Raw genomic sequence first — 27,969 nt, forward strand, 5'->3', positions numbered from 1 at the left:
TTCTAATTCAACTGGGTAACTTTAGCGGTTACTTGTCTGCCGCTGCACGCCATTTGATTGGGCCAGCATGCTGTCGTTCAACTGAAAGGGGCGTGAGGTTTTTAAAGTAGCTAGCTGCTATATGATGCTGTTATTTACGGTGGTTCCAGCAGCAAATATATTATCGCGTTGAGCTGTTTGTAGCTCGTATGATAGTCCTATCTGACACGGTTTAGCTGTGCTATGTGAGCTGTGGAAGCTGTCTGGACTGATGATGGGGGCGTTTAGTAGTAACTCGCTGACCCGGCCTGTGGACACGGCAGTGTGGCTGGTAACGTTGACGCTAGCTAAGCTAGGTAGCTAGCCCGGCGGTTAGCTCTGAAACAAGCTAACGAGGAGCACAACGTTAGGGAGCTAGCTGCGTTGTGTTGGCCAGCTGATAAATAACGTCATTTTGATAACGTTATATTTTACAAGGGAAATCTGTTGTTTTTTTGTTTATACGTGTGCAGCTTGCAGCCATGTTACTGGATGGTTAACTCAGGTTTACGTTAACTTATCAAACATCGTTAGCTAGCATGCAAGGGACGTTCTAAAAGTCTGCTGCTGCTCTGCACCCACACGGGGCATTGTGCTGCTGGTGACCCAAGAACATGTAAGTTCGCCGAGTTAGAGATGAGATGGTTAGCAGCCCGAGTTAGCTAGTTTCAGTAGTTAACGTTGGCTAACGAGATGAACAACCAAGGAGCCATGCAGCAAGAGAAGATGGAACTGGACCTCGAAATCCCATCTTCACTTGTTCAGAGCGATGGGCACTTGAGGAGATCCAACAGTGCACCCATGATAAATGGCCTAAGGTTGTTCCTTTATAACTCAATCACAGTCATTAAGCAATGTATGGTGTTGAGTTGCATGGATCGTTGCACTGCTCGTCTTGTTGAATATTAAAGCCTTTTACCAAATGCAGTCATGTCGTTGATCGGATGGCCAGAATGCGTTTGCAGCACAGAGGTAAATGGATCTGAAGCATGTTGATCTAATCTGTGGATTTGTTGTTACAGTGACAATTCCCAAGTGTTTCAAAGAGAGGTTCTACGCAGCAGGAGAAACAGCACTACTGTTGTCAACAGACCCAATATGGTACTGAAGTCTATTTTCATTATATCTTTCAGTAACTCATGGGATTTTTCAATGCTCTTGATGTGTGCCTTTCCCCCCATACGCACATTTCCTTGCAGATCCCCTCGTCGCCCATTCGTGTGCCCAGCACAAGGCTTCATCAGATCAAACAAGTAAGAAACACATTTTTGTTGAGGACCATGGCATGGGGCCATGTTTACTGATGAGGATCAGCAAAAGCAATGGGGAGCTTGGTTGTGATTCCATAGGGGTTCTCTGGAACCATCAAATAAAAAATTACTAATATCTGATTGTAATTTTTTAAATAAAAACCACATGTAAAACGTTTGTACTGCACAGAAAGAAGCCAGTGTGAAAGCCCTGCAGCTTTACTACCATACCATACTAAAGGATAAAGCCGGTATAATTTTTTTTATTGTCAACATAGCCCACGAAAAGACTAAAACCTACAAAGCATTCCTCCTACTTCCTAAGTCTGGTCCATCCAGGCCATTTCTGATGGCTCATATGCAGAAGTTGTATAACCACTTTGTTTAGAGTCTGCCTGAACCGGAACTACTCCCGAAGCTATCGCTGTCACTTCATAAAGTAGTTCCAGGTAAAAGTACAATGCCCATGTTCATTTCAATGATGAATGATGCTGACTAAAGCAAACGGTACAGTGGAGTTCTATGACTTCTGGATATGAGATCACTATCTGGTGTTGGCTGGATGGACCATACTTGCAAATATAAGAAAAGCATTATCGGTTTGGGATATTTTTGTAAGTTATATTGACGATATGAAAAATAAATCATACCAGCCTCATTTTTAACTCATAGGGATATTTCACTTATCACTGCTTCCCACAGGTTGACAATTTACTCCTTGTGAGCAGTTTCATGTTTTCAATCTTTATTGCATATCATTTGCAAACTGCAGTCGTCAGTACAACAACCTCACAATTGTGAATATCTAACTTCCGACTTTGAATGGAATGCAGCGTATCCTGCCCCACAAACAGTTGTGTGTATGTTCCACTTATAATACTCATAGTTTAGCAGTAGCCTACTGTGCCTTCACACTGCATGTTACGGCCAATGGCCATTCTTGGCCCCTCTCTTTGTAGAGAGTGTGGACAACTGCTAGCATGCTAGATTAAACCTTTGGAGTTAACAGGGCCACCAGTCTTTAAGAACGGACTGAGTCGGTAGTATAATACTCCAACACTTTCACTACTTGGATTCTCACTGCCATAGAGAAACCATGTTATATGACCCATGTAGCTGCTGCATTGCATCTGATTGCTTGATCACTGTCTTCTTAGAGTGACAATGACTTTGAGAAGTCTGCATTGTTTTCTCCAAAGCGTTCTGCGCTGTACATTCTCCGATCAGAGCGTTAACTGCAACTTTTTTGTATTAACGATATGAAAAATACATCATTACCGGCCTCATCTTTTTAACTCTTAGAAGGGATATTTCACTCGAGCACTGCTTCCCACAGGTTGACAATTTACTACTCCTTGTTGTGAGCAGTTTCATGTTTTCAATCTTTATTTATACTCCATAAATACACTGAGTAGTTAAACTCATTTGCAGTGTCGTCGAGATGTTACATTCACAATTGGCATAGTGCTTTAATAAATAAATAAAAAAATTATGATATTGTAGTGACCTGATTGGTCATTAAGGTGTCTAGTTTCAGAGTTTCCTGCAGGGTATTCCATGAGGTAGGGCAAATAAGCCAAACGCAGATCTACCAAGTTCAGTACAAACTCTAGGCACTCTTAAGTGTAAGCCAATCACTGGATCTTGTACGACAGGGTTCAGTGGTCCATTCCAATAAATAAGTAATATAATTTGGACAGTCTCTAATTATGGCTTTATAAAGAAACAGATTCCAATGCAACTTGCGTCTCTCTGCCAGAGAAGCCCACCCAACCTTATTATATAGGAAACAATGGTGAGTACCATAACTATCACCGGTGATAAATCTAATGGCTGAATGATGAACTCTGTAAAAAATTTAAGAACTGTTTTGGTGAAATCTACTGCCATCTACTGCCACCATCAGAAGCATCACTGATGTTGTGATGTGTGCCATCAGACTGGTCATATGGTTTTGATAGACTAGTCATATGGTTCTGTCAGGCTGGTCATATGGTTCTCTCAGATTGATCAGGTTCTTCTGTCAAACTGGTCATGTCAGGTTCTTCTGTGTGCGACATCATATAGTTTGAATAGACTAGTCATATGGTTCTTCTGTCAGGCTGGTCATGTCAGATTTTTTTTGTATCCACTTTTTTATCCCCATTTTCTATTTTTCTCCCATCCCAATTTCGTATTATCCAATTCTTCCCTCCCCTGTCTTGAACGTTGCTAGACTATGCCTCCCACTGGTCGGCTGTAGTGAGGACAGAAGCCTTGCATCACGTGTCCCCTCCGGTACACGAGGAGGCAGCCTGTCATCTTTTCACAGCAGCAGCTCGAACTCTCAGTGGCGAGGAGTAACGCGTGGGAGGCTCACGCTGCCCCCGCTACTTCCTGTTTCCGTCGCACCGGCGTCACCCAACCGACCTGTAGGAGTCGCTGTCCACAACGTCCAATCCCCACCCACCAGCTTTCCCACCCTCTAACACTTGCCAATTGTGTTAGTATGAACGACCGGCCAAACCGTTAGCAACGCCGAGAGCTGGGCTCGAACCCAGTGTCTCCTGCGTTAGTGGCGAGCGCCTTGCCCACTTCGCCAATCAGCCGCCATCATGTCAGATTCTTCTGTGTGAGACATCATGGTTTTGATAGACTAGTCATATGGGTTTTCTGTCAAACTGGTCATATGGTTCTTCTGTGAGACTGGTCATTGGTGGTTTTGTCAGACTAGTCATATGGTTGGTAAGCCCCATCGTCCTGGTTCACTCCTCTTGTCAAGACACTGCACAACAACACCAATGATGTTTCTGTTGAAGGCCGTAGATTTCACAGTTGAACTGTCAAGAAATTCTTATTAGTCTAGATACACATATGAATGTTTTATAGTAACATATACACAGTTGTCATTAGTGGTCGACTGTGTTGTTCAATGGCCAATATATAATGGCAATATGTTTAGTTTTTTTGCATCTGATAAAATGCAACAATTTAATAATAACAAATGAGACACAAAATTGCTCAACTTAAATGAACATTTATTTAACACAAATGTTTTTGTTTGTCTGCATTGGCTGTTTGCTTAAGTAGATGTGCTCTCTGTCTCTGCTGTACACTTATTTTAAATTGTTCACTCATCGCACAGCATGCTCATATCATCTACCAAGTGACTAATGTTAGACGTGACAACAAGGTCATAGAGCAGAGATTCTGTCCCACCAATCCACTACTATTTCTCATTAAACACTGTGCCAAGTTAGCTTGGTGTATTGAATCCACTACTATCATTAAACACTGTGCCAAGTTAGCTTGGTGTATTGAATCCACTACTATCATTAAACAGTGTGCCAAGTTAGCTTGGTGTATTGAATCCACTACTATCATTAAACACTGTGCCAAGTTAGCTTGGTGTATTGAATCCACTACTATCTCTCATTAAACACTGTTCCAACTTAGCTTGATGTATTGAAGCACAGACACACACACACACACAGAGGGAAAAGCAAGGACACAAATGTAAGATGTGTCTGCAGAATTCTTTTTCAATTATTTTGTTTATCTCAAAATGTCAAATATCGGCCTGATTAATGGGTCCATCTCTAGATGTCATTGACGAGCAGCTTCATTTCTGTCCCCCATGGAAAGAATGAAACATTATTTCTCTGCACTCAGTTGAAAGTGAACCCACCATTTAATTTTTGGGGTCCCAGGAAATATCTGATGTAAACAAATATATATAGATTTGAAACCCTTGGTCTGCTAGTTCCACTGCTTTTTGTGATGCAATGTCTCCAACTTCATGGAGGATACAGATTCCATGATAAATCCATGTCTTCTGCTCAACCAAGAGATGTGCCCTTTCACATCCATTTAGTTATGTTTTGAGTTAGAACAAATTAAATAATAAATATAGGTGTGTAATATATTTATAAAAAACAAATCTTGGTAAACTGTCTTTTTTTTTAGAAAAAGCAATCTTCCTTCTTTTTACTTCTGCAGGAGGAGGGTATAGATGTGATGAACAGAGAGACTGCTCATGAGCGGTAAGTAGTAGTGTGTGAATACAGTGAGCAGCTTTAGGAATTCATTCTTTCATAATAATTTAATCTTTGAGACAAAGAACTATAGACTGTGTCCCATTGCAGTATAAACATTCCAAATGGGCTCCAGTTTATTTTCTGTGTCAATGTTTGCTAGTATCAACAGTGGACGGGAAATAAACTGGGCCAAAGTGGTTCCTAGCAATACAGTTGCACAGAAAAGGACTGATAAGTCTACACCCTACAGAAGTGACTGATGAATCTACACCCTACTGAATTGACTGAGTCTGATCTCAAACCCTGCCCTCTTCTTGATTTACAATATTCCATCACGGACATCTTGATTGGCAAACCGGTTCTTTTTTTGGCAAATCCACTTTTTCTCCCATTTTCTATATTTTTCTCCCATCCCAATTTCGTATCATCCAATTCAACCCTCCCCTGTCACGAACGCTGTTTCTTGCCTCCCACAAGCCGGCTGCAATGTGGACTAAGTCATACATAGCACAAATCCCCTCCGGTACTTGAGGTAACAGCAGTCGCATCTTTTCACCTGTGCAGCTCGATCTCTCAGTGGCGAGGAGTGACGCGTGGGAGGCTCACGCTGCCCCCGACACTTCCTGATTCTACTGCGCAGGCGCACCAACCGACCTGTAGGAGTCGCTGTCCACAACGCCCGATCCCCACCCATCAGTTTCCCACCCCCTAATACGGCCAATGTGTATTAGTATGAACGACCAGCTAAACTGAAAGCAATGTGGAGCGCTGGGCGCGAACAGGCGAGCCCAGCGGCTCCGCATTCGTGGCGAGCGCCTTGCCCACTGCGCCACGTAGCCGCCCTGCAAACCGGTTCTTGTAATCAATTAGCAGGTGATTATCATTAAATGACCACTGTGGCTAATGAGCTGTGGCCTTCCGCCATATTGTATGACAAGACGAGCTATGAGAATGCTATGCATTTCAACTTTATTGCATCGAGTTGCACTTTCAAAACCAGTCAAAATCCTCTCAAGCTGCAGCCTGGTCCTAGCTGTTTCCACATTCTGTTTTCACTTTCTCTCTCGGTTGCATGTTCTGCACGTTTTCCATCAGAGCGGTAACAGCGCAACTGTGAGTGAACACATGCCGTGAAGAGAATTTGTACAATAGAGCAACTTTTCAAGGAAAAATACAATGGAGTGACCCTTCTAGTTGAATTTAAGTAGGAAACGGGTGCAGGAGTTTTCCACAGATACTGTTATCTTGTCGTCTGGTCACTATGGCGGCAAACTGTAAATTATCATTTTCACACTGCAGTCGTTGTTACAACCTCACAATTTTGAATATCTAACTTCCGACTTTGAATGGAATGCAGCGTATCCTGCCCCACAAACAGTTGTGTGTATGTTCCACTTATAATACTCAGTTTAGCAGTAGCCTACTGTGCCTTCACACTGCATGTTACGGCCAATGGCCATTCTTGGCCCCTCTCTTTGTAGAGAGTGTGGACAACTGCTAGCATGCTAGATTAAACCTTTGTGGAGTTAACAGGGCCACCAGTCTTTAAGAACGGACTGAGTCGGTAGTATAATACTCCAACACTTTCACTACTTGGATTCTCACTGCCATAGAGAAACCATGTTATATGACCCATGTAGCTGCTGCATTGCATCTGATTGCTTGATCAGTCTTCTTAGACTTAGAGTGACGATGACTTTGAGAAGTCTGCATTGTTGTCTCCAAAGTGTTCTGCGTTGTGCATTCTCCGATCAGAGCGTTAACTGCGCAACTTTGAATGGAAACTTTCGAACACGGTGTGAAGAAAATTAGCTACACTTATTATTTTAAAATAACATTGCATTTATTTCAGATCACATAACTATTATGAGCAAAAGTGAAACAAACAATAGGCCTAACAATAAATGGAAAAAAAACCCAGCGGTGATCAGCTTGATTCTGCAGTGGGCGTGGCGTGATTAAGTTACCGCGGTGATGTGGTAACCGTGGCAGCTCTAGATATAATGCAGTATCTGGGGAAGAATTCCTCGGCTTCCTTTTTAGAGGCTGTATTTAGCCACAATAGAGCAACTTTTCAGCTGTAAACACTAAAACCTTGAGGAAAATAATGCACCTTAGATGTTAGTGTGGTATTTTAGTCAGATGTGACTTTCATCGGTCTGTGATGTTTAACACTGATTCTCAGATACAATGGAAGCCTATGGCAGTGGTGAATCTGCAGAAAATTAACATCTTTCATTTAACGGTAAAAGATCATGGAGAAAAAAAGGGCACCTTGATTTTTGTATAGACACAAGAATGACTTGGAACCTACATGTCATAAAGACTGGTATGATCCTTTTTAAGATGAGTGATGCATTCTCTGTCTAAAGTTTGTAAGAGTATTAATTTGTGTGTAAATGCTACTTTATCTGAAAGGTTCATTTGCGTTGTTGGAAGAATGTCCAGCCAGACCAGTGCCAACCAACCTTATTCTGGTCTCTCTCCCTCACAGGGAGGTTCAAGCAGCCATGCAGATGAGCCAATCCTGGGAGGAAAGCCTCAGCCTGGTAATGAACTGTTGCACCATATGCCAACTTCCAGGCATGCGGGAAATTCCTACTAGGGGGGGAAAAATACAATGGAATGACTTGAAGTTGAATTTTCAAATGGGAAACAGGGCAGGATTTCTCCTCTTGTGAGTTTTCCAGAGATGGCGTTATCTGACGAGGGGTCACTATGGCGACAAACCATATACATTATCATTTTCACATCGAGGTCGTTGTTACAACCTCAAACATTTCTTATTGTCAAATAATTTCTTTCTGTGTAAATACTCCGTTTAGCAGGAGCCTACTGTGCCTTCACACTGCATGTTATGGCCATTCTTGGCCCCTCTCTTTGTAGAGAGTGTGGACAACTGCTAGCATGCTAGATTAAACCTTTGTGGAGTTAACAGGGCCACCAGTCTTTAAGAACGGACTGAGTCGGTAGTATAATACTCCAACACTTCCACTACTTGGATTCTCGCTGCCATAGAGAAACCATGTTATATGACCCATGTAGCTGCATTGCATCTGATTGCTTGATCACTATGTCTTCTTAGAGTGACAATGACTTTGAGAAGTCTGCATCGTCGTCTCCAAAGAGAATCGACTTTGTGCCTGTGTCCCCTGCCCCATCCCCAACCAGAGGCATCGGAAAGAAGGTACATCCATCCGTCCTTACGGGCAGATCAGTTAATTACATGGATATGTTCTTCATGTTTTACATATATCTTCTTTATGTTTTGCATATATTTGTATTATATTTGTTTTGTAAGGTCGTTGTTACAACCTCACAATTGTGAATAAACCAACTTCCGACTTTGAATGGAATGCAGCGTATCCTGCCCCACAAACAGTTGTGTGTATGTTCCACTTATAATACTCACAGTTTAGCAGTAGCCTACTGTGCCTTCACACTGCATGTTACGGCCAATGGCCATTCTTGGCCCCTCTCTTTGTAGAGAGTGTGGACAACTGCTAGCATGCTAGATTAAACCTTTGGAGTTAACAGGGCCACCAGTCTTTAAGAACGGACTGAGTCGGTAGTATAATACTCCAACACTTTCACTACTTGGATTCTCACTGCCATAGAGAAACCATGTTATATGACCCATGTAGCTGCATTGCATCTGATTGCTTGATCACTGTCTTCTTAGACTTAGAGTGACGATGACTTTGAGAAGTCTGCATGGTTGTCTCCAAAGTGTTCTGCGTGGTGCATTCTCCGATTTAAAATTAGTAAGACATTACATTCATTTTTAGTAGTGGAAAAGTGGTAGGATTAAATAAGTACTTCCTACTCCTTTTCAAACATGTAAATTTAGTTATGTTTAAAAAAAAATAATAATAATATTTGTTTTATTATTGCTAGAGATTAACACATTGGTCGCCAAAAACGGCTTACGACGTGTTTGCCTGCCATGCGTTGAACGGCGAAAGCCGTTTTTGAAATCAATATTTCATTTTTTCGCCATGGCATTCATAATTCATCCAGCCAACCTCCGACCCTGCAGCGGGACGCGTGTTGCTTTTTAACAGCGGAGGAGTGCAAGAATGTGACAATGTGGCCATGTGACCGCGGCAGCGCGAGAGAGCGGCAGTGCGGAAATAGGCTGTCTATTGCCATTCTCTAAGACAAACGCTAACCTTAACCAGCTCCTTAACAGCGCCTAAACTTAACCCTTCTAACCTTAACCAACTCCGAAACAATGCCTAACCTTAACCTTAACCTTAACCATGCCTAACCTTAACCTTAACCATAGAAAGAATATTGCCATTCTCTAAGACAAACTCTAACCTTAACCAGCTCCTTAACAGCGCCTAAACGTAACCCTTCTAACCATAACCAACTCCGAAACAATGCCTAACCTTAACCTTAACCTTAACCATGCCTAACCTTAACCGGTGAAAGAATACACGTTAAAAAAAAAAAAAATTTATGGGATTCGAACTTGTCACCAACGGACCGCAGGACCGCAGCGCTGCCAGGTGAGCTAAGCTTCGAATGAAAATCATGGCGGATTACGGCTACATAATGCCGCAAGCTCTGCCGCTCCGCTCCACGGCAGAGCTCCGCTCTGCGGCTGCCGCGCCTGCCGCGGGGCGCGGCGTGTCGCAGCCAATCAGGGAAAGCGCGGAAGCACTCGGCAGCACTCCTCCGCTGTTAATAAGCAATAGGCCAGCGGGACCCTGAATGAGATTGCAACACCTCAATACCGCTGCCTGGTGGATGGTCGGGCAAGTTACACTCTCAAAACCGGAAGTTGTGATCGGTGCGTCGAGGAAATCCCTCCGGCAGTAATATCTTGCTACGGGACTACAGACAAACACTGGCGTGCATTTGGATCGCTTCCATAACGCAATAATCTATATGATTTCGGCGTTTATTGCGCCATACAAACCGGAAATGGATCTCGGCGATCGGCGTCAAATAATTGGGATATTTTTTTTTCCAGTCTCATCGGCGAACGGTAAGAGGACAGTAACGTTATTTTCAGCCCGATTGTGCGTTTCTTTGTTTGCAAACAGTCTGATCAATATATCAACCCATACTACATAAAGCCGTTACTGACGATAAAGGAATTATAGACGACCCCCGCCCCCCCTTTCCTCCACGCATGATGAAGCATAATGTATACCGATCATATACATTTGAATTTTTTAATATAGCGTGTATAGGAAAGAAACGGCAATCGATAATCTATCATATGCGTTTGGGCCTATAACTAGCGTTTTTGGAATTACAGCAGAAAAGCTTATAAACATACTTATATTCAAGACGGTATTAACACAACAATGTATGAATGAAAAAATATAACTTTCCCACATCCGGAACGATAGTTATAGCCCTGCAAAGAAGGTAAACATCTCCATAGGCTTTCAACGGTGGCAGACTGGGTACTTTGATGGGTACAATTGCTGGCAGTCAATGTGTTAATGCTTTGTTTTTGTTTGTATTTACATGTTTGAAATAAAGATTTCAAATCAAATGTTGATGGTACAACTGCTTTTGTAAACCGTTGCTCTGTTAGCATCCCAGCAAGTCTTGTTTTCTTCCTTTCCAACAAGCAGCAGTGTTTCTCCCCCTCACTACAAATCCTTATGAGCAGCAACGGCCTGACGCCCAGCCCCATCCCCAGCCCCACGCGACGCTTCAGGTGAACACACTGTGCTCTCATTGCTGAATGTGTTTTTAAAATGGCAGCCTAGTGATCTGCAAGTTTAATTTACTCTTATCCCAAACTTTTGCTCACTAGATGTTTCATATTAGCAGTAGCCTACTGTGCCTTCACACTGCATGTTACGGCCAATGGCCATTCTTGGCCCCTCTCTTTGTAGAGAGTGTGGACAACTGCTAGCATGCTAGATTAAACCTTTGTGGAGTTAACAGGGCCACCAGTCTTTAAGAACGGACTGAGTCGGTAGTATAATACTCCAACACTTTCACTACTTGGATTCTCACTGCTTGAACCCAGAGCAGAGAACTGCAGTGTTTCTCAACTGGTGGGTCGCGGGGCCGTTTTGAGTGGGTCGCGGATGTGTGTGGGGGAAAAAAAAGGTAAACAATAATTTTTTTTTATACTTTGCACTACCTATCTTTGTGAAAGTGGCTTCTCAGCTCTGGTCCAGCTGAAGACGAAGCAGAGGAACAGATTGGACATTGAGCATGACCTCAGAGTTGCTTTGTCCACCATCACCCCAGACTTTGAGACTCTTGTCAGGAGCAAACAACATCCCCAGTTATCCCATTAGTTCCCTGGGATGTTAAGCTAAGAAGTCTGCTAAGAAGGATATATTATTTATTATTATTATTTTATTTCATTGTGTTTTTAGCCCTAGTTGCACTTTTGTTGCAACCCCAGTTATCCATCAGTTCCCCAAAACTTAGGTCTGTTATGTTAAGCTAAGAAATCTGCTAAGAAGCATAATATTATTTATTTTATTTCATTGGGTTTTTAGCCCTAGTTGCACTTTTTTGTGTTTATTTCACGTTTTTAACAGTGCATGAAATATAGTGCATTACTGCAATTTTTTTTTTTTTTATAAATAAATCATAGTGGTTAAAAAATTTGGGTTGCGACTTAATGACTAAGGAAAATGTTGGGTCCCGAGGCTAGACCAGTTGAGAACCACTGTAGAGGAACCATGTAATCTGACCATGTAGCTGCATCTTCTGAGTGCTCTGTAGAGGAACCATGTAATCTGACCATGTAGCTGCAGCTTCTGATTGCTCTGTAGAGGAACCATGTAATCTGACCATGTAGCTGCAGCTTCTGATTGCTCTGTAGAGGAACCATGTAATCTGACCATGTAGAGGAACCATGTAATCTGACCATGTAGAGGAACCATCATGTAATCTGACCATGTAGCTGCAGCTTCTGATTGCTCTGTAGAGGAACCATGTAATCTGACCATGTAGAGGAACCATGTAATCTGACCATTATTTTAGAGGAACCATGTAATCTGACCATAGAGGAACCATCATGTAATCTGACAATGTAGCTGCATTGCTTCTGATTCCTTCATCATGACGTGTTCTTGCATCGTTGTCTCCAAAGCGCTCTACGTGGTACATTCTCCCATCAGACCATTAACTGTGCAACCATCATTGGAAACCCTCAAACACACGGCGTGAAGAAAATAGGTTACACAATTATAATTATTATTTAAAAATAGCATTGCATTTATTTCAGATTTCATAACCTTTACGAGAAACCAATTTACTCTTATTTTTCATATTTTCTTCATATTCATTTTCAAATGTTAGTTTCATATACATTTCTGGAGTTCCCTTTTCACATTGGTAAGATAAAAACAAGAAACCTTTTTTTAAATGATTTTGTAGCACCATAAAATCTACAAAGTCTTACTCCCATCTCATGCTTTTAGTCTGTACATAGTCTCATAGTGTAAATGTTACTCAACTGTCCTATTCCATTTATGTTCTTTCATTACTTTATTATCATAAAACCTTCTCTGTAAGTACACTGTTGATGCAATGACTGAACGATATGGGCAGGTAGGTTATAACTTTCAAAAGCAATTTTCTTAAATGTTTTAAGATTGAGGGGGCTTTCCCACTAGCCATCCGCGGTCGAATCCGAGCACGACCGCCCCAAAATAAGTGCAATATGAACGCTCCCCTCCGTCACCGGGGACGCTGATTCGCTCCATGCCGACCACTTGAAAAGGTGGTTTTGGGTGCGACAGAACGGAGCGTGGTGTGCAAACAAACTGTACCAAAACACGGAAGAGGCTTGCTGTAACAAGTGGTTCTGTTGGTGCTAACCTGCTTGCCCAGAATAGAGTTTTATTCATACTTCAATATATTAAAATATTATTTAGGTCCGTTTGGGATTGTAGTGTAAAACCTGCTCCAACGAGGGAAGCTGTGTTGCAATTCAGCCGAGCGCTTATGTCTCTCTCTCTGTCAAGAGAGCACTCGCATATCACTCCCACACGCACGCCCGTATTCCGATCCGTGCAATAATATTCACGGGGTATATCTCGTCATGCTAAACAAGTTACCAATGCATTGTCCCGTGGGATTATGCCCCCCGCGGCAAAATTAATTAGTGCCACAGAACCATGCGTCAGCACACACACACAAACACGCACACACAAATTGGCCAGGCTGCTGACATTAGAGAGGAAGAATGTAGAAAAGAGCGGACAGACCAACATTATCAGACAGATAATCCAATAAAGAGGTGGAGTAAAATAAAATGAAATATGAACTGTGAGAGAGACAGACGGACATCAGGGCGCAGGGAGCGCTTATTGTTGCGTCATCTATTATTAACTCGCTAAACTCTTATCATTTGATCCTGAAATGCTTTATCCGAGAGCAAGGGTTTAAACGCCAGCTATAGCAAACCAACTACTGGTAGGTGCATACGCCACCTGCTGTATTGGAGTGTTGCTCTCCTCTTGTGCTTGGGAACGAAACTAGATTGTAGTGTGAAAGCAGGCCTGAGGGGGGGGGGTGGGGGCTATCACACTCGGGGACGGAGCGAGGATGGAGCGGACCAACCGTTCCTAATGAGAAAACGCCCTGAGTGTTAAAGATATTGCATTCACAGTATCAAGAGATTGAGCGATTTGACGTATTTCCGAATGAACAGACCTTTTGGGGTGGGAGGTGGAGAATCAACATACCTTTGGGGTTGGGCGGGAGGTGGAGAATCAACAGACCTTTGGGGTTGGGTGGGGCAGGAGGTAATGGATTTGTAATGGATATTTCTTAAAGTGTTTGTTTTCCCTCAAGTGCCTTAACTACTTTTTCCAGGAAGATAAAGCAATGGATTCCTTTAGACGAAAATAAAAAGGAAATTATTGATAAACTAGGTGCAGACAAAAGGGAGAAAAAACATTTTAATTTCATGGGATCTTGAAACATAAAAATTACTTTAAATGAGGACCTTGTGGACTCAACCACTAGATTACATGCCTTTTCCAAAGTATGTGGTTGACCTTATATGGTCCTTACTTCAAATTAAAATCTAGTGCACCTTTTTAAGTTTACGTCCGGGTGGGCGGCTAGGTGGCTCAGTGGGCAAGGCGCTCGCCACCAACGCAGGAGATGCTGGGTTCGAGCCCAGCTCTCTGCGTTGCTACCAGCTTGGCTGGTCGTTCATACTAATACAATTGGCAGTATTAGGGGGTGGGAAGCTGGTGGGTGGGGATCGGACGTTGTGGACAGCGACTCCTACAGGTCGGTTGGTGCGCCTGCGCAGTAGAATCAGGAAGCGACGAGGGCGGCGTGTCCCTCCCACGCAGACCCTCGCCGCTGAGAGATCGCTCTGTGCAGGTGAAAAGATGCGACGGCTGCCTCCTCTAGTACCGGAGGGGACACGTGATGCAAGGCTTCGTCCACATTGCAGCCGGCTTGTGGGAGGCATGGTCTAACAGCGTTCGAGACAGGGGAGGGTAGAATTGGACAATACGAAATTGGGGACAGGAGAAAAAAATAGAAAAATGGGGAGAAAAAGCAGAAAAAAAATAATGTTTACGTCCGGGTAAAGCTAATTCAGAGATTTGTTTCTAAACACATTATACATGTTAGAAAACGGTTGCTAAAAATGGGTGAAAAAAACGCAAGTATGTAGTACTAAATTGTGGAGTTTTTCACCATTTTTGTGTTCAGGATTTTTTGGGCAGGCCTAAAATCGTTCGCATAACCCCTCCCCGAACACTATATACAAACTACTGCACAGACAGTAGGGCTGTGTAACGGCCCAGAAGGGAATTGGCATAATGAGCAAAAGGCAAAAAAGCTAGAGCGTATTAGCATGGTTCTCTCAGAGTTGATAGTAGCTCAAACGTGTAGTATAGCAAAGCTAATAATAACCATTTAATGTATGTGAAGTGAAAATGCTAAAACAATTTGCACAATTTCGGTGGTCTAACCTACTTTGCTAGTTTCAATTACTCAAGCTTTCTAACCAGTTCAGCTAACTGTTTCATGCATGTGAATGGAAAATTCTAACAAGATTAGTGCCATACTCCCAGGAGGTATAGTTAAATAGAAACACTGATTTTGGTGGTATAACATAGTTAGCTAGTTAGTCAATTAGCCAAGCCTTCTAACCAAGTAATGATAATAATAAACTTTTTTGAATTTTCTTTCTCCTTTTATACATGGATAAAACAAAACATGACAACTCATAATACAAGAAGAAGAATAATAAACGGAACAACACCAGACAATAATAATAATGACAATAGAATGACAGAACAACAAAAATAATAAATACAGAACCTAAAAATAAAAACATTATATTATCACAAACACCACATTAGACATTTCCTCCCCCACTCTCACCCCCCCACCCCAGGACCCCCCAGGACCAACACCTCAACCCCGCTCCGCTGCTTGATAGTGCCCTTAACTTTAGACATACTTTATACTTTCTCTGCCGCTGCAACCCACAGGTCAATGCTGGCCTGTCTCACTCCACACGTGCAGTAGATATTTCCATATAAATTACCTCCAGTAGTGTCGAAGACCAATTAATCATTGTGAGTTTAATAAACTTTATTTGTACAGCACCTTTCATATAAGAAGAATTGCATCCCAAAGTGCTTCATGGCAGCGATGTAGACACAAAATAGACATGGGCATAAAATGAGCAGAAAATTGTGTAATTATCATTCAAATCTATGAACGATTTTAAATTAAAATAAAAAGATAGAAATCTATTAATAATTCAAATCTATAAATAAATAATTAAAAAAGAAGATTGTACTAGGTTTATTATTGATTATGATATATTTCTGACATAATAATATATAAAAATAGGGTAGTTTATAGTAAAACGTTTAAGCTAATGCTAACTGTTCCCTGTATCAGAATGGAAAATGCTAACAAGATTAGTCAAGCTTTCTAACCAAATAAGGTCCATCAAGTCAAGAGATTTATTTGTCACAGCATACAAGTATACAATTAAATGCGGGTGGTCTTGCCCGCAACGATGTGCAAATAACGTATAATAGAATCAACATTGTGCAATAAACAAGTAACATTGTGCAATAAACAAGTAACATGTTAGGGCATATCGGTATATGTACATAAGTTATTTACAGAGCATGGAGGACATACTAGGTCCTTTGGTAGTGTCTTTCTGTACATGCTAATTTATACAATCTCCGGAATACTATACTATTTTTAAAGTGACCTTTCCTTAGTGGCCATAAGTGTGGGCGTGTGCAGCATGAGTGTGTGCTTGCTCATGTTAAAGTGGCTGCTAGTGTGTGAGCGTGTACAGTGTGTGTGTTGTGTGTGTGCTCATGTGTGCTTGTGTGTGGAGAGTTCAGTGTTCAGGGCTCTGATGGCCTGGGGGAAGAAGCTGAGCCGAAGTCTCTCTGTCCTAGCAGCTGGTGTTCGCAGGCGTCTGCCTGACCTGAGGCTGAGCAGCATGAACAGGCTGTTGTTGGGGTGGTGTGGGTCTTTCATTATTCTGCAGGCTCTGGATTTGCACCTCTTGTTGTATAGAACCTGCAGGGGTGGTAGTGCAATACCTGTGGTATGCTCGGCTGAGCGCACCACTCTCTGTAGGGCCTTCTTGTCCTGTGCCGTGCTGTTTCCATACCAGGCAGTGATGTTTCCAGTCAAGATGCTCTCTACAGCTCCGGAGTAGAAGGATCTTCCCATTTTATAGATTTGGTGGATTATAGAAAAATGTTTTAGTGATTGAATGAAAAAATTTAATATCACTTGAGCTGAAAGGGGGCTGTCAATCAAGTGTGATCTGACCACAATTTTGAGAAATGGTCTGAGCAGCCAGATGAGCAGTTTTTGAGCTGGGTTTTATAATAGTTATAAAAAAGAAAAATATGATTCAAATTTGGCTGGGTGGTTAACACACAACATGAACACATTTTTCACTTTCCCACACATTTTTCACTTTCCCTTGACTTTAAGCTTATAATGTACATTTTCTTTGCATGTATTATGTAATACTATGGCGTTAAGCTTTGTCCTATCGTCTCTCCCACTGATGACCCGTCTACTTGTATTATATGGACTGAAGCACCTCTGCCAGTCTTTTCTCAAACTTACTTCCTCATTTATTATGCGTATGATCAAAATATACACGCCAACATTATGGGAAATGTGTTTACTGTCACACCAGAAGATGGACACCAATGTCCTCTCTGTGTGTGGAGTAGAAAGCTATCCGGCTGCAAGCTAGCCTAGGTGTAGCCTAGGCCGAAAACACCTCTTGCAGAGTTTTAAGCTAGACTAGCACATCCCTATTCGCTTCAAATTTTTTTTTTTTTTCTCTCCATATTTCAGTCTTCATCATTTGGATATTGCCTCTCATATTGAAATCCATCAGTATGGAGTTGATATATTATTCAGCCATAGTTGATACCATTTTGAGTTTCCAAAACATTTTATTTATTTGTCGTCACCATGTGGAAGCCTGAGATGATTTATTGCTTCCCTGTGTTTTCCAGCCGGAGGAGTCAAAGTCCAATCAACTGCATCAGACCCAGTACGCTGGGGCCAATCAAACGCAAAGGTGGGTTATGCGCCAGGCAGGCCTCGGTGACACCATAGTATATCAAGCCCTGTGGCAGTGAAGGCAACACCACAAAACTACATGTCTCATTTAGCAGTGCCTTAGGGAAACATATAAAGCATGCGTTGGTGCTACACACTGGAAATGTCAATGCTGCACACAGAGATTACTGGTTTTCAAAGCCTGAAATCACAGAAAACAAGGTGATTGGGGGTAATTTACCTGTCCTGTTGCTTAAATCTGAATCTCAAGAGATGACTCCAAATATAACCATAATTTACTTGAATTTGCTTTGTATTTTGCCATTACACACATATTCGCACACAATTGTGGTTGTCTAAAATATTATATATAATAATGTATAATTTTGGTGCCTGTCCCAATGCATTCATGACTGAACCATGTTTGAATCTACTCGCTGTGTTGCCTTGTTGAGTAGATAAAAAGTTTTATGCTCAGCCAGGAGTAGTTTCAAGTTTCAAGTTTCTTTAATAGTTGTCATACAGAAGTACAGAATACTTTTATACAAAATGCTTCTTACTGTTACGCTCCAGAGACTGTGCTAGACAAGATAAGTATGAAATAAAATAGTATAGCATGTAAAATAGAAGTAAAAATAGAGGTCACAGTGTTCAGTATAGACGTATGTACAATGTTCGATGCAGAATAGAAGTAACTGAGTTACCATACAATATACAATATACTACTATGCAATGTACTAATATACAATACTATATAGTGCAGAGCAGAAATGGGATGAGGTACAATTTAGGTACAATTTACAGTAAGGTGTACGAGTTGTAGTGCAAATCCTTTACCAATAAATATAAAGTGTAAAGTGTGTTTAGGTGATCTAAAGTGTGGAGAGTGGGTGCTGCAGTGTGTTTTAAGTGAGTGTGTGTGCTGTGTGCATTTGATGGTTGTAGCATAGTGTTTATTGTTCGTTGAGCAGCCTGATGGCCTGGGGATAGAAGCTTCTTCTGAGTCTCTGTGCTCGCCTTAAGACTCCGGTATCGCTTGCCTGACCGCAGCAGTTCAAAGAGGCAGTAGACATGCTGCTTACATAATGTGTCAAATCCATGAGGGATGAAGATGCAACTCTCTAGCTGTTAAAGTGCTAATGTTATCTTTTTTGTGTAGGGGAGATGGAGACGGAAAGCCAACCAAAGAGGCTCTTCCAGGGCACCACCACCATGTTGTCCTCTGATGTCTCTCATATGTCGGATCTCAATTCCTGGTAAGAAATATGAGCTAAATCCAGAGAATATAACAGAAACACAAGCTAAACCCAGAGAAGATGACAGAAACACAAGCTATACCCAGAGAAGATGACCGAAACACAAGCTTAACCCAGAGAAGAGAACAGAAACAAGCTAAACCCAGAGAAGAGAACAGAAACACAAACTAAACCCAGAGAATATAACAGAAATATGAGCTAAACCCAGAGAAGATAACAGAAATGTGAGCTAACCCAGAGAAGAGAACAGAAATGTGAGCTAAACCCAGAGAAGATAACAGAAATGTGAGCTAAACCCAGAGAAGAGAACAGAAATGTGAGCTAAACCCAGAGAAGATAACAGAAATATGAGCTAAACCCAGAGAAGAGAACAGAAATGTGAGCTAAACCCAGAGAAGAGAACAGAAATGTGAGCTAAACCCACACTAACTAGAAAGAACCACTTATTGAGAGCGAGATGAGGAGGGGAAGGGAGTGGTTAGTTTTAGAGCCGAGTGTCCGGCTTATCTTTCTGCCAAGGTTGGGTTTGTAGTCTGGGGTGTTGAGTCTGAAGATGGGTGTTGACTCATCACCCCAACCCACCACGTACCAGCGTTTTATGCAGATTGTGCTAGCTAAGCAATGTTGTGTTTTATAGGTGAAGTATTTACAATTAGGGGTGGACGGTATGGTCTAAAATGTATATCACGGTATAATTTAAAGCATAGACTGTAACGGTATATATCACGGTATCAGTTTTTTTTTGCCTGATAGGCAGGCTATTTTTCAGATTCAGATTCAGAATTTTTATTTGCCACATGGAAGCAATACAATCATACAGTTTTCATACAAAATCATAAATGGAGTTCTACCATGGGCAAAAGGAGCAGGAAGAAGAATAAATCTTATGGTTACCTGCCCCCATATTCTTAAACTAAACAAGTATCAGTATCAGTTTCATTTTTCATTTCAAACCATACAACCTATACAATACAAGACAACCACAAAACAACACTACAACCACCACAAAACTATAGACAACAGCAACAACAGACACCACCCATGGTCCGAGGCTATATAAAGTGACATCCTCAAGGCATGTAGATTTATAATATTTTAACTTAAAACTAGGCTACTTTTGCGTATACAGTCATTATATTCCAAATAAAATAAGTCCCGAGTCGAGACTTCGTGCTGCTCCCAACGAATCCCAATAGTATGCAACTGCAGAGCCGCAGAGCAGGGGCGCTTTCAGGTCCGGTCACAGGCCCGCTCAACAGCGCCCCCCACCCAACGGCTGAATTGCCAATGGCTGAATTGGAGTATTGCACTGTGCAAGCACAGCTGTTCAGCTCTGCGGCTCTGCAGCTGCATGCTTCTCGCAAAATCCAGCATCCCGCTGCCCAGCCGTCGTTATCCGAACACTACACACATATCATAATGTTCACAGCAAACTGTAGTTGATCACCAGGTATGTTTTATTAACGTAGAATAATTCATATAAGAAAAACGATAGGGCAATCTCTTACCTTTCTCCACTGGTTAAAAATGCCAGGAACTGAAATTGAAACTTGCTGTGCGCCGCGGTGATATGTTTATTATGAAATTACAATTGCGTGTTGACACGCCCACTGCGCGAAGCCTCCTAAATAACCTTTTCCAGTTTGCACATATTTATTATCTATGACTAATTCTATCTATTTTTAGGGGCAAATGCGAGTGAAATAGTCGCACTGTGGTTACATGACGTCATTGCTATTTTAGAGCTGCTCTAAAATATAGTTTAGTCAAAATCCATACCGTAGAGCAATTTCATACCGTTTATACCGTCCACCCCTATTTACAATGTTCACTATTTGGCCAAACAAGCAGAGGCTGTTCTGGGCAGAAAGTAGGGGTGGACGGTATAAACTGTATGAATTTGCTCTACGGTATGGATTTTGACTATACCGTGTAACCGGTAGAGCAGCTCTAAAATAGCAATGACGTCATGTAACCACAGCGCGACTATTTCACTCGCATTTGCCCCTAAAAATAGATAGAATTAGTCATTAGTCAATTAGCACAGTGCAATACTCCAATTCAGCCGTTGGGTGGGAGGCGCTGTTGAGCGGGCCTGTGACCGGACCTGAAAGCGCCCCTACTCTGCGGCTCTGCAGCTGTATATGCTTCTAGCAAAATCCAGCATCCAGCCCCGCTGTTGGCAATGGGAGCAGCACGGAGTCTCGACTCGGGACTTATTTTATTTGGAATATAATGTCTGTATACGCAAAAGTAGCCTCGTTTTAAGTTAAAATATTATAAATCTACATGCCTTGAGGATGTCATTCTCTATATAGCCTGCCTATCAGGCAAAAAAAATTATTCTAACGGAAACACTGATACCGTGATATATACCGTTACCGTCTATGCTTCAAATTATACAGTGATATAAATTTTAGACCATACCGTCCACCCCTAGCAGAAAGTACATCACTTTCTCACTACACTATTCTACACTCAAGTGTCTCCGGGGAAGGAGAGATTTTTTTTTTTTTTTACTCTCTTAACACTTTAACTGCCAGAAGACGAGTTTAGGCGTCCTTCCCCGCCATGCTCAAGTTGCCGAAGACGCCGTAACTCGTCTTTGATATCAATATTTCAAAAATCTGTGATCGGATTCATATTTCCCATCCGCTGGCCTGAGACCCACCAAAAAGCCCCACTGAACCCTCTAGCGGTTCAAGAGCGCCATCTGGTGGCCGATCGGCGCAATCGCCAAACAGGAAGTTACTTGGACGATGTGCTGCTTACCCATATTACTTCCGGGCACTCGGTATAGGTTCCGGCACTCTAGCTCGTCACAATACATAGCGATCCGTTGCCAATAACTCGATAAACAACATGATTTGGACGTATATACTATTATACAAGCTGGAAATGGACCGGATATTTTTACATCCCATAATGGAAAACTGTCTACCCCACGCTGATCGCCCAACGGCGCGAGGAAGATACGGTAAGATTCAGCGTTATTTTTCAATGTGTTCGATACTAACTGCTATGATGAACATTTGACCCACATTAGATGAATGGTATAACGCTGCCCACGGAATTATAAACGCCCCCTCGCCCATCCGGTCAACATCAGATGACGTGTAGTAACTTCCAGAAGTCCGTCCAGTTGGATTTTTTTATATCGCGCCGATTGCTATCAAACTGTATTTGATCATCAATATAATGCATTTGGGGCTATAAATCACGTTCTGGAGAAAGCTGCAGAAAGAGATGAAAACATACTTATACTTTAGATCATATTTTAGTATGAATATGTGAATGAAAAAGTTTAACGTTCATACACCCTGAACAATACATATAGGACATTGAATGGGCCCTAATAATGGCAATTTAGCAATAGAATTTAAAAAGTTATAGCCGTGCAAAGAAGGGGAACTTCTCCATAGACAAATAGAGCTGGCAACCTATGGTATATCATGAATTTAGCCTTAGGCAATCAAAGTGTTAAAAGTGAAATACTTGTGACTATTTTATCCTCTTTAAGCCCTAGTCATATTTTCTGAAAATTCGCCTAAAAGTACATACCCAAGTAAATGGACGATTGCTCCACTTCTACAAGGTCCATTTGCATGTATCTAGGGACATCTATGTATTCCCAGTGTCGGAAATATTGTCGTCTTACTATGCTTGAGTAAATTGTAATTAACCAAAGGAGAATATAAATTATTATAATAAAAAAAAATCATCTTTGACGGTGAATAACACCATGCTAACATTGACAAGATGTGAAAAATTCAGCACTTTCTTGAGATCAAGTGTACAAAAAATCTAAGCAAATTAATAAAGGGCAGATGATTTACAGGGTTTTCTGTAGATTCATTACTGAATTTTGCCATCCGGACACATGCCATTTTAAATATTAATATAGAATATCAGGCCTATAAATTACCTTATTATGGCCAAGTCATATATCTATGGATCGGGCCACATCTCATCTTTCCAATGGCAGAGTTCAATCTGGATTTAGTACCACCAGGCACCCGTGAAATCTACTGTAAATACAGTTACTTTTTTGTAAAGAAAAATGCTCTGCCATTTTTCATCAGATTGAGACGTGTTTTTTCCTAGACGTTCACAGAAAGGTAAAGAAACAAACTACGGTCTATTTTATGGCAATAATTTTTTATTTTTTTTATACACTTTTTCTCCCATTTTTCTATATTTTCCTCTCATCCCAATTTCGTTTCATCCAATTCAACCCTCCCCTGTCACGACCGCTGTTTCTTGCCTCCCACAAGCCGGCTGCAATGTGGACTAAGTCATACATAGCACAAGTCCCCTCCGGTACTTGAGGTAACAGCAGTCGCATCTTTTCACCTGCGCAGCTTGATCTCTCAGTGGCGAGGAGTAACGCGTGGGAGGCTCACGCTGCCCCCGACACTTCCTGATTCTACTGCGCAGGCGCACCAACCGACCTGTAGGAGTCGCTGTCCACAACGCCCGATCCCCACCCATCAGTTTCCCACCCCCTAATACGGCCAATGTGTATTAGTATGAACGACCAGCTAAACTGAAAGCAATGTGGAGCGCTGGGCTCGAACAGGCGAGCCCAGCGTCTCTGCATTCGTGGCGAGCGCCTTGCCCACTATGCCACGTAGCCGCCCCTTATGGCAATAACTTTAAGGTTTGTTCTACCCGTGAGTCATAATCATGAAAAATAAAGTTGAAAAAGAATTTCACGCCAGACTGCTCCAAGTTTGACAGGGGCTGGCGTGAGCTGGGTAGTGTAGTTTTATGAAATTTGAAAGCCCATCGAAAGCCCTGGGTCTCTTCTTTCATAGGACTACACTCACGTTTGACTGCACCATTTCCTCACGTCAATATCCGCTGTGTTTCTGACTCAATGCACTGAGATTTCTATAAACTCATGTTCATATAACACTTAAAATCATTGGTAAACAAACGTAGTGCTGAGAATATACACTTTGACTGCTGTTTTGATAGGGTTAGGGTCTTTACTCTTGGCTACATTTGAAGAAAAAAAACTGCTACATTAATTAATAAGGACTGTATTGATCTAATTATGGCGTGAAATTATTGTCTGCCCTGTACCGGACTGCTCAGGCTTAAGGGGTTAAGAGACCAGTCACAGTTGTAGAATTTGATGTGGCCAGGTGCAACGTTATGGTTTATAAATGCTGGTGTCCCAATGATTAATGCCTTGGCACACTGCTGACAGAGATTTCAAAGTTGAAGGATATGGGCAGGCAGAGGAGCGGTGCTACATTCTAGTGAAGCATCTTGCTCCATTCATGGCATGGATGAAATGTAGTGTAATAAACTTTCATAATAGGTGACTGTACATAGCTGACCTTTTAACCAGAGGGAAGACTGCAGCAGTTGCAGGCTTCGCCCGCTCTCACGCAGGTATTGGGAATCTCATCTCATTGGGCAATACAAAATAGAGGGTAACAATATAATATCAATACAAAATAGAGTAACGACATATCAATACAAAATTAAGGGTAACAACATTATATCAATACAAAATTGAGGGTAACCACATTATATCAATACAAAAAGGAGGGTAACAACTTATCAATACAAAATGGAGGATAACTACATAATATCAATACAAAATAGAGGGTAACGACATAATATCAATACAAAATAGAGGGTAACAACATATCAATACAAAATAGAGGGTAATGACAGACTCGCACAGTCTGTCATCAATTACCTTTTAATTTTCATCTGTCTTGTGTTTCTGCTGTAATCCTGCCACGGTATGGACCTTAAATTTACAATTATATACCGATGTTGAAATCTTACTAGTAGTGCCTTTTGGTAGTATCCAATGCTTGATGTATGGGGGTGATGCTTATCACAATGGAATAATAATTAACTTTATTTGTATAGCACCTTTCATACAAGAATTGCAGCCCAAAGTGCTTCACAGCCGTAAAATAGACATAACATTTGCATAAAAGTAGTGCAGGAAGCATGGAAGCTAGGCTTATAACATGGTTTGACAATTGCTTCTGAACGACTTACTGTACTCGCTTCTCTGTATGAAAATGCTATTTTCTTTGAACCAAGGAAACTACAAAAGAAGCCAGGGTCATCACATCAGAATACCAGCATTCTATGCTCTGCTTGGTTCCTGTTCTATTGAAGCCTCTGGGAGATACATGGAGAAGCTAAATAATAAATATACAAGCTCTTTGAGGAAATGTACATCAACCAATATATTAAACCTTAGCTAGTTAACAATGCAACAAAATCGCCAATGATTCTGACATCAGAGTTAATAACCTCCCTTTAAATGACGAGGACAACAAGGAGATGGCGAAGTTTCCACACTTGTATGCCAATATACGTTCACATGCTACACAGTGACGAGATGACCCTTCCTTCTTTTATAGTTTGTGTGGAGAACAAGGAAACTGTATAACCATGCTGTAAGCTTTCTCCGAGTGACATTCCAGAGTCTTGTTTTCTAGCAGTTCTACCACGCCTGTCCCATCTTGACACTTGTCACCGTCCTGTCCTCCAGTCTCTCCCAGGACCTGCTGGACGGCAGCCTCAGCAGCGTGGGCTCCTCCACGGGCTCCCCAGGTAAGATGGAGGGAGTGTCGCCTTCTTCCAGCAACTCGCCCTTCGCGTCCCTCCAGGACCTGTCCCCGAAGTGAACACGGGACCTGTCCCCGAAGTGAACACGGGACCACTAAAAGAGGGACACTACCGAAGGATGAAGATCGGCACACCGAGCCTCTCGCTCCCAGCAGAACCCGTTTCCTTTGTGGACCCTCCCACCTCGCCATCATTTTAGCTTTTGTGTCGAGTGGAAGTTCCATGTTGTTTTGCTTTCGCAAGGCTGTTCTTCTTGGCTACATTCGGAGGGTCTAGGTGTGTCTAGAGGAAAAGGAAAGGAAAGGAAAGCCATGGATGTCTGCTGTGAGTATGTAGAGGCACTGGGAAGCCTAGTGAACTGGGGAGGGCTGAAGACACTCGAGCACCTGCTGCTAGCCGTGGATCTTTTATGGTGCTGCTTAGCCCCATAGCGACACTGTCTATTATGTCTAACTTGCAGATGTATCACATCAGTGCCCTTGACTGGAGACAAAAAAAATGTATCTGGGTGTGTATAATGTCCTCTTAATTCAAACGTTTTCCCCATTGTGTGCTGGAAAACTAATGTCCATAGGCCTTTTGTATGTACACGGAAGTCTGCAGGTTTTGTATGAAAGGATTTAACTTATTGTTTTCCTGGTTTATTGTTTGTAAGTATGTACATATTAAGCATGTCAAATATCATAGTTTTAATTGTGTGGTTGGCTGGAAGGTGAAGGCAGCACAGGGCTACAGCAGCAAACTGACTTCTGTATAAAGGAGCAAACTAGGAGGAGGTGGCGGCGGCGATATGTTACTAATTCCAGGGCTCAAATGTGGTGATTTCCTCACCATTTGACTGTAAAATGTTCTCACTCAGTTGAAACTGAGGATATTTCTTTTCTACCTTCGGTGCTGACGCCAGCCCTCGTCTCACTGGCTGCATCTTTTAAGTTCCCTCACCGAGAGGGTGGTCACCACTTGTGGGATTTGAACACTAAAAAGGCTACTCTGAATCCTGTGTTTTCATCAGGACCTTACTTTAGACATGCAGAGTACAGGTGACATGCCTTCGGTAGTTTGTTTTGTTTTTGTTTCACATGCTTTATATGGCATAGTGTTCGCAAAAAAGAACTTTTGTTATCAAAATTGGATTGTGATGGTTTTCCATCTCCAGCAAAAAAAATAGTTTCAAGTTATTGGTTTAGGTTGAGCATGCGACAAAGTACAATGGTGCCGTGACATTTGTCATCAGAAGACTGCTGTTGGTGCTGTGGTCAGAATGTTTTAAAGGGCTTTCTGGTGCAAGATATTTCTATATTTCTACTGGAATCAGTTTTCAGGTGTAAGGTTGGGGAAGTGGTTGGAGAATTGCTATGCGTTACTACGGATGCCATTTTTGGTGGGTTACATGGATTTGTAGAGGTGTCGCTAAAACATTACAACAGGGATAGAGAAAAGGCTGGCGGTTTCTTTCCTGGTTGTAATATTTTCTGTGGCAGCTTTTCACACAATACTTCCAATCTTTTATTCCAAAAATGCAGTCAGTCAACCGGAATAGTCCTGCTAACCAGAGTCGTCGTCCTCTACAAATGGCGGCTTTGTGATGTTACCTGACATTGCGTTCCCAAGCGCTATGCAGGGAAAAGCTAGTACTAAACTAGTTTTACTTCTCTTCAAAGATCCAAGTTGTACAGTGTGGAAGTCATGTAGGCCTATACCGTCTAGTGTGATTGTTTAGACTGCTTTCCCCTTTGCAAGATGTTAATGTCTGAACACACTTATCGTTATGTAAAAGTAAGGAAGTGATTGTAAATCATTTTAATGGAAGTATGCCTTTTTTTTTTATTATATAAGAGAAGTGCAGTAGCAGTCTATACTGAATGTCTTTTTCCTTTATACATATAAGGAAATAAACAATCGGACCTGCTTGCCCTACTGTCGATGTTATATTTTCCTAGATTTATTCTCTTGTTTTTGTCATCTTGAGTTGTCCAAGGCATAAGATGGAAAAATGGTAATCTGAAATTGTACAGTATGTTTGAAACGAAGACTACAGAGTAATTGTAAACCTTAGTTAACATCTTGCCTCTGCTTGTGTCCCTTGTGATTGCTTTAACATCTGGAGTAAAACAGAGTTATTTCTTTAATCCTTGCCTTTACTAAACTCGTTTATTCATTGTACACATGCTCTCTGGCGGGTGGGCTGCCTGGAGGGCTGTCGTGGCTGCTGATGGCAGTGGAGGCCAGGCGGCTGGTTGGCAGTGGCTCCTTGGAGGAGTAGCTAGCTACGTACGGCTCATGGCG

General features: G+C 41.9%; 1 protein-coding gene across 2 annotated transcripts; it reads left to right on the forward strand.

Annotated features, from left to right (window-relative positions):
- Positions 1-133: 133 nt before the first annotated feature.
- pabir2 (PABIR family member 2) lies at positions 134-27,812 on the forward strand. 2 transcript variants are annotated; one of them, XM_084331823.1, is made up of 10 exons: positions 134-836; positions 1,041-1,119; positions 1,218-1,271; positions 5,247-5,290; positions 7,779-7,833; positions 8,370-8,471; positions 10,882-10,967; positions 17,773-17,837; positions 18,978-19,074; positions 25,607-27,812. In XM_084331823.1, exons 1-10 carry the CDS (start codon positions 712-714, stop codon positions 25,740-25,742), a joined length of 843 nt encoding a protein of 280 aa, XP_084187949.1. In that variant the 5' UTR covers positions 134-711; the 3' UTR covers positions 25,743-27,812. The 2 variants fall into 2 exon arrangements, with proteins under 2 accessions (XP_084187949.1, XP_084187950.1); XM_084331824.1 differs by lacking the exon at positions 1,218-1,271.
- The last annotated feature ends 157 nt before the right edge of the window (positions 27,813-27,969 follow it).

This window comes from Notolepis coatsorum (assembly GCF_963971535.1).
Source record: "Notolepis coatsorum genome assembly, chromosome: 16".
Lineage (NCBI taxonomy): Eukaryota > Metazoa > Chordata > Actinopteri > Aulopiformes > Paralepididae > Notolepis > Notolepis coatsorum.

Excerpts from the sequence above, each read along its gene's own strand:
- pabir2 (XM_084331823.1), top strand. The coding sequence starts at position 712 with ATGAACAACCAAGGAGCCATGCAGCAAGAGAAGATGGAACTGGACCTC. Across the intron at positions 1,272-5,246 it reads GGCTTCATCAGATCAAACAA|GAGGAGGGTATAGATGTGAT; the intron begins GTAAGAAACACA and ends TTACTTCTGCAG. Across the intron at positions 17,838-18,977 it reads GGGGCCAATCAAACGCAAAG|GGGAGATGGAGACGGAAAGC; the intron begins GTGGGTTATGCG and ends TTTTTTGTGTAG.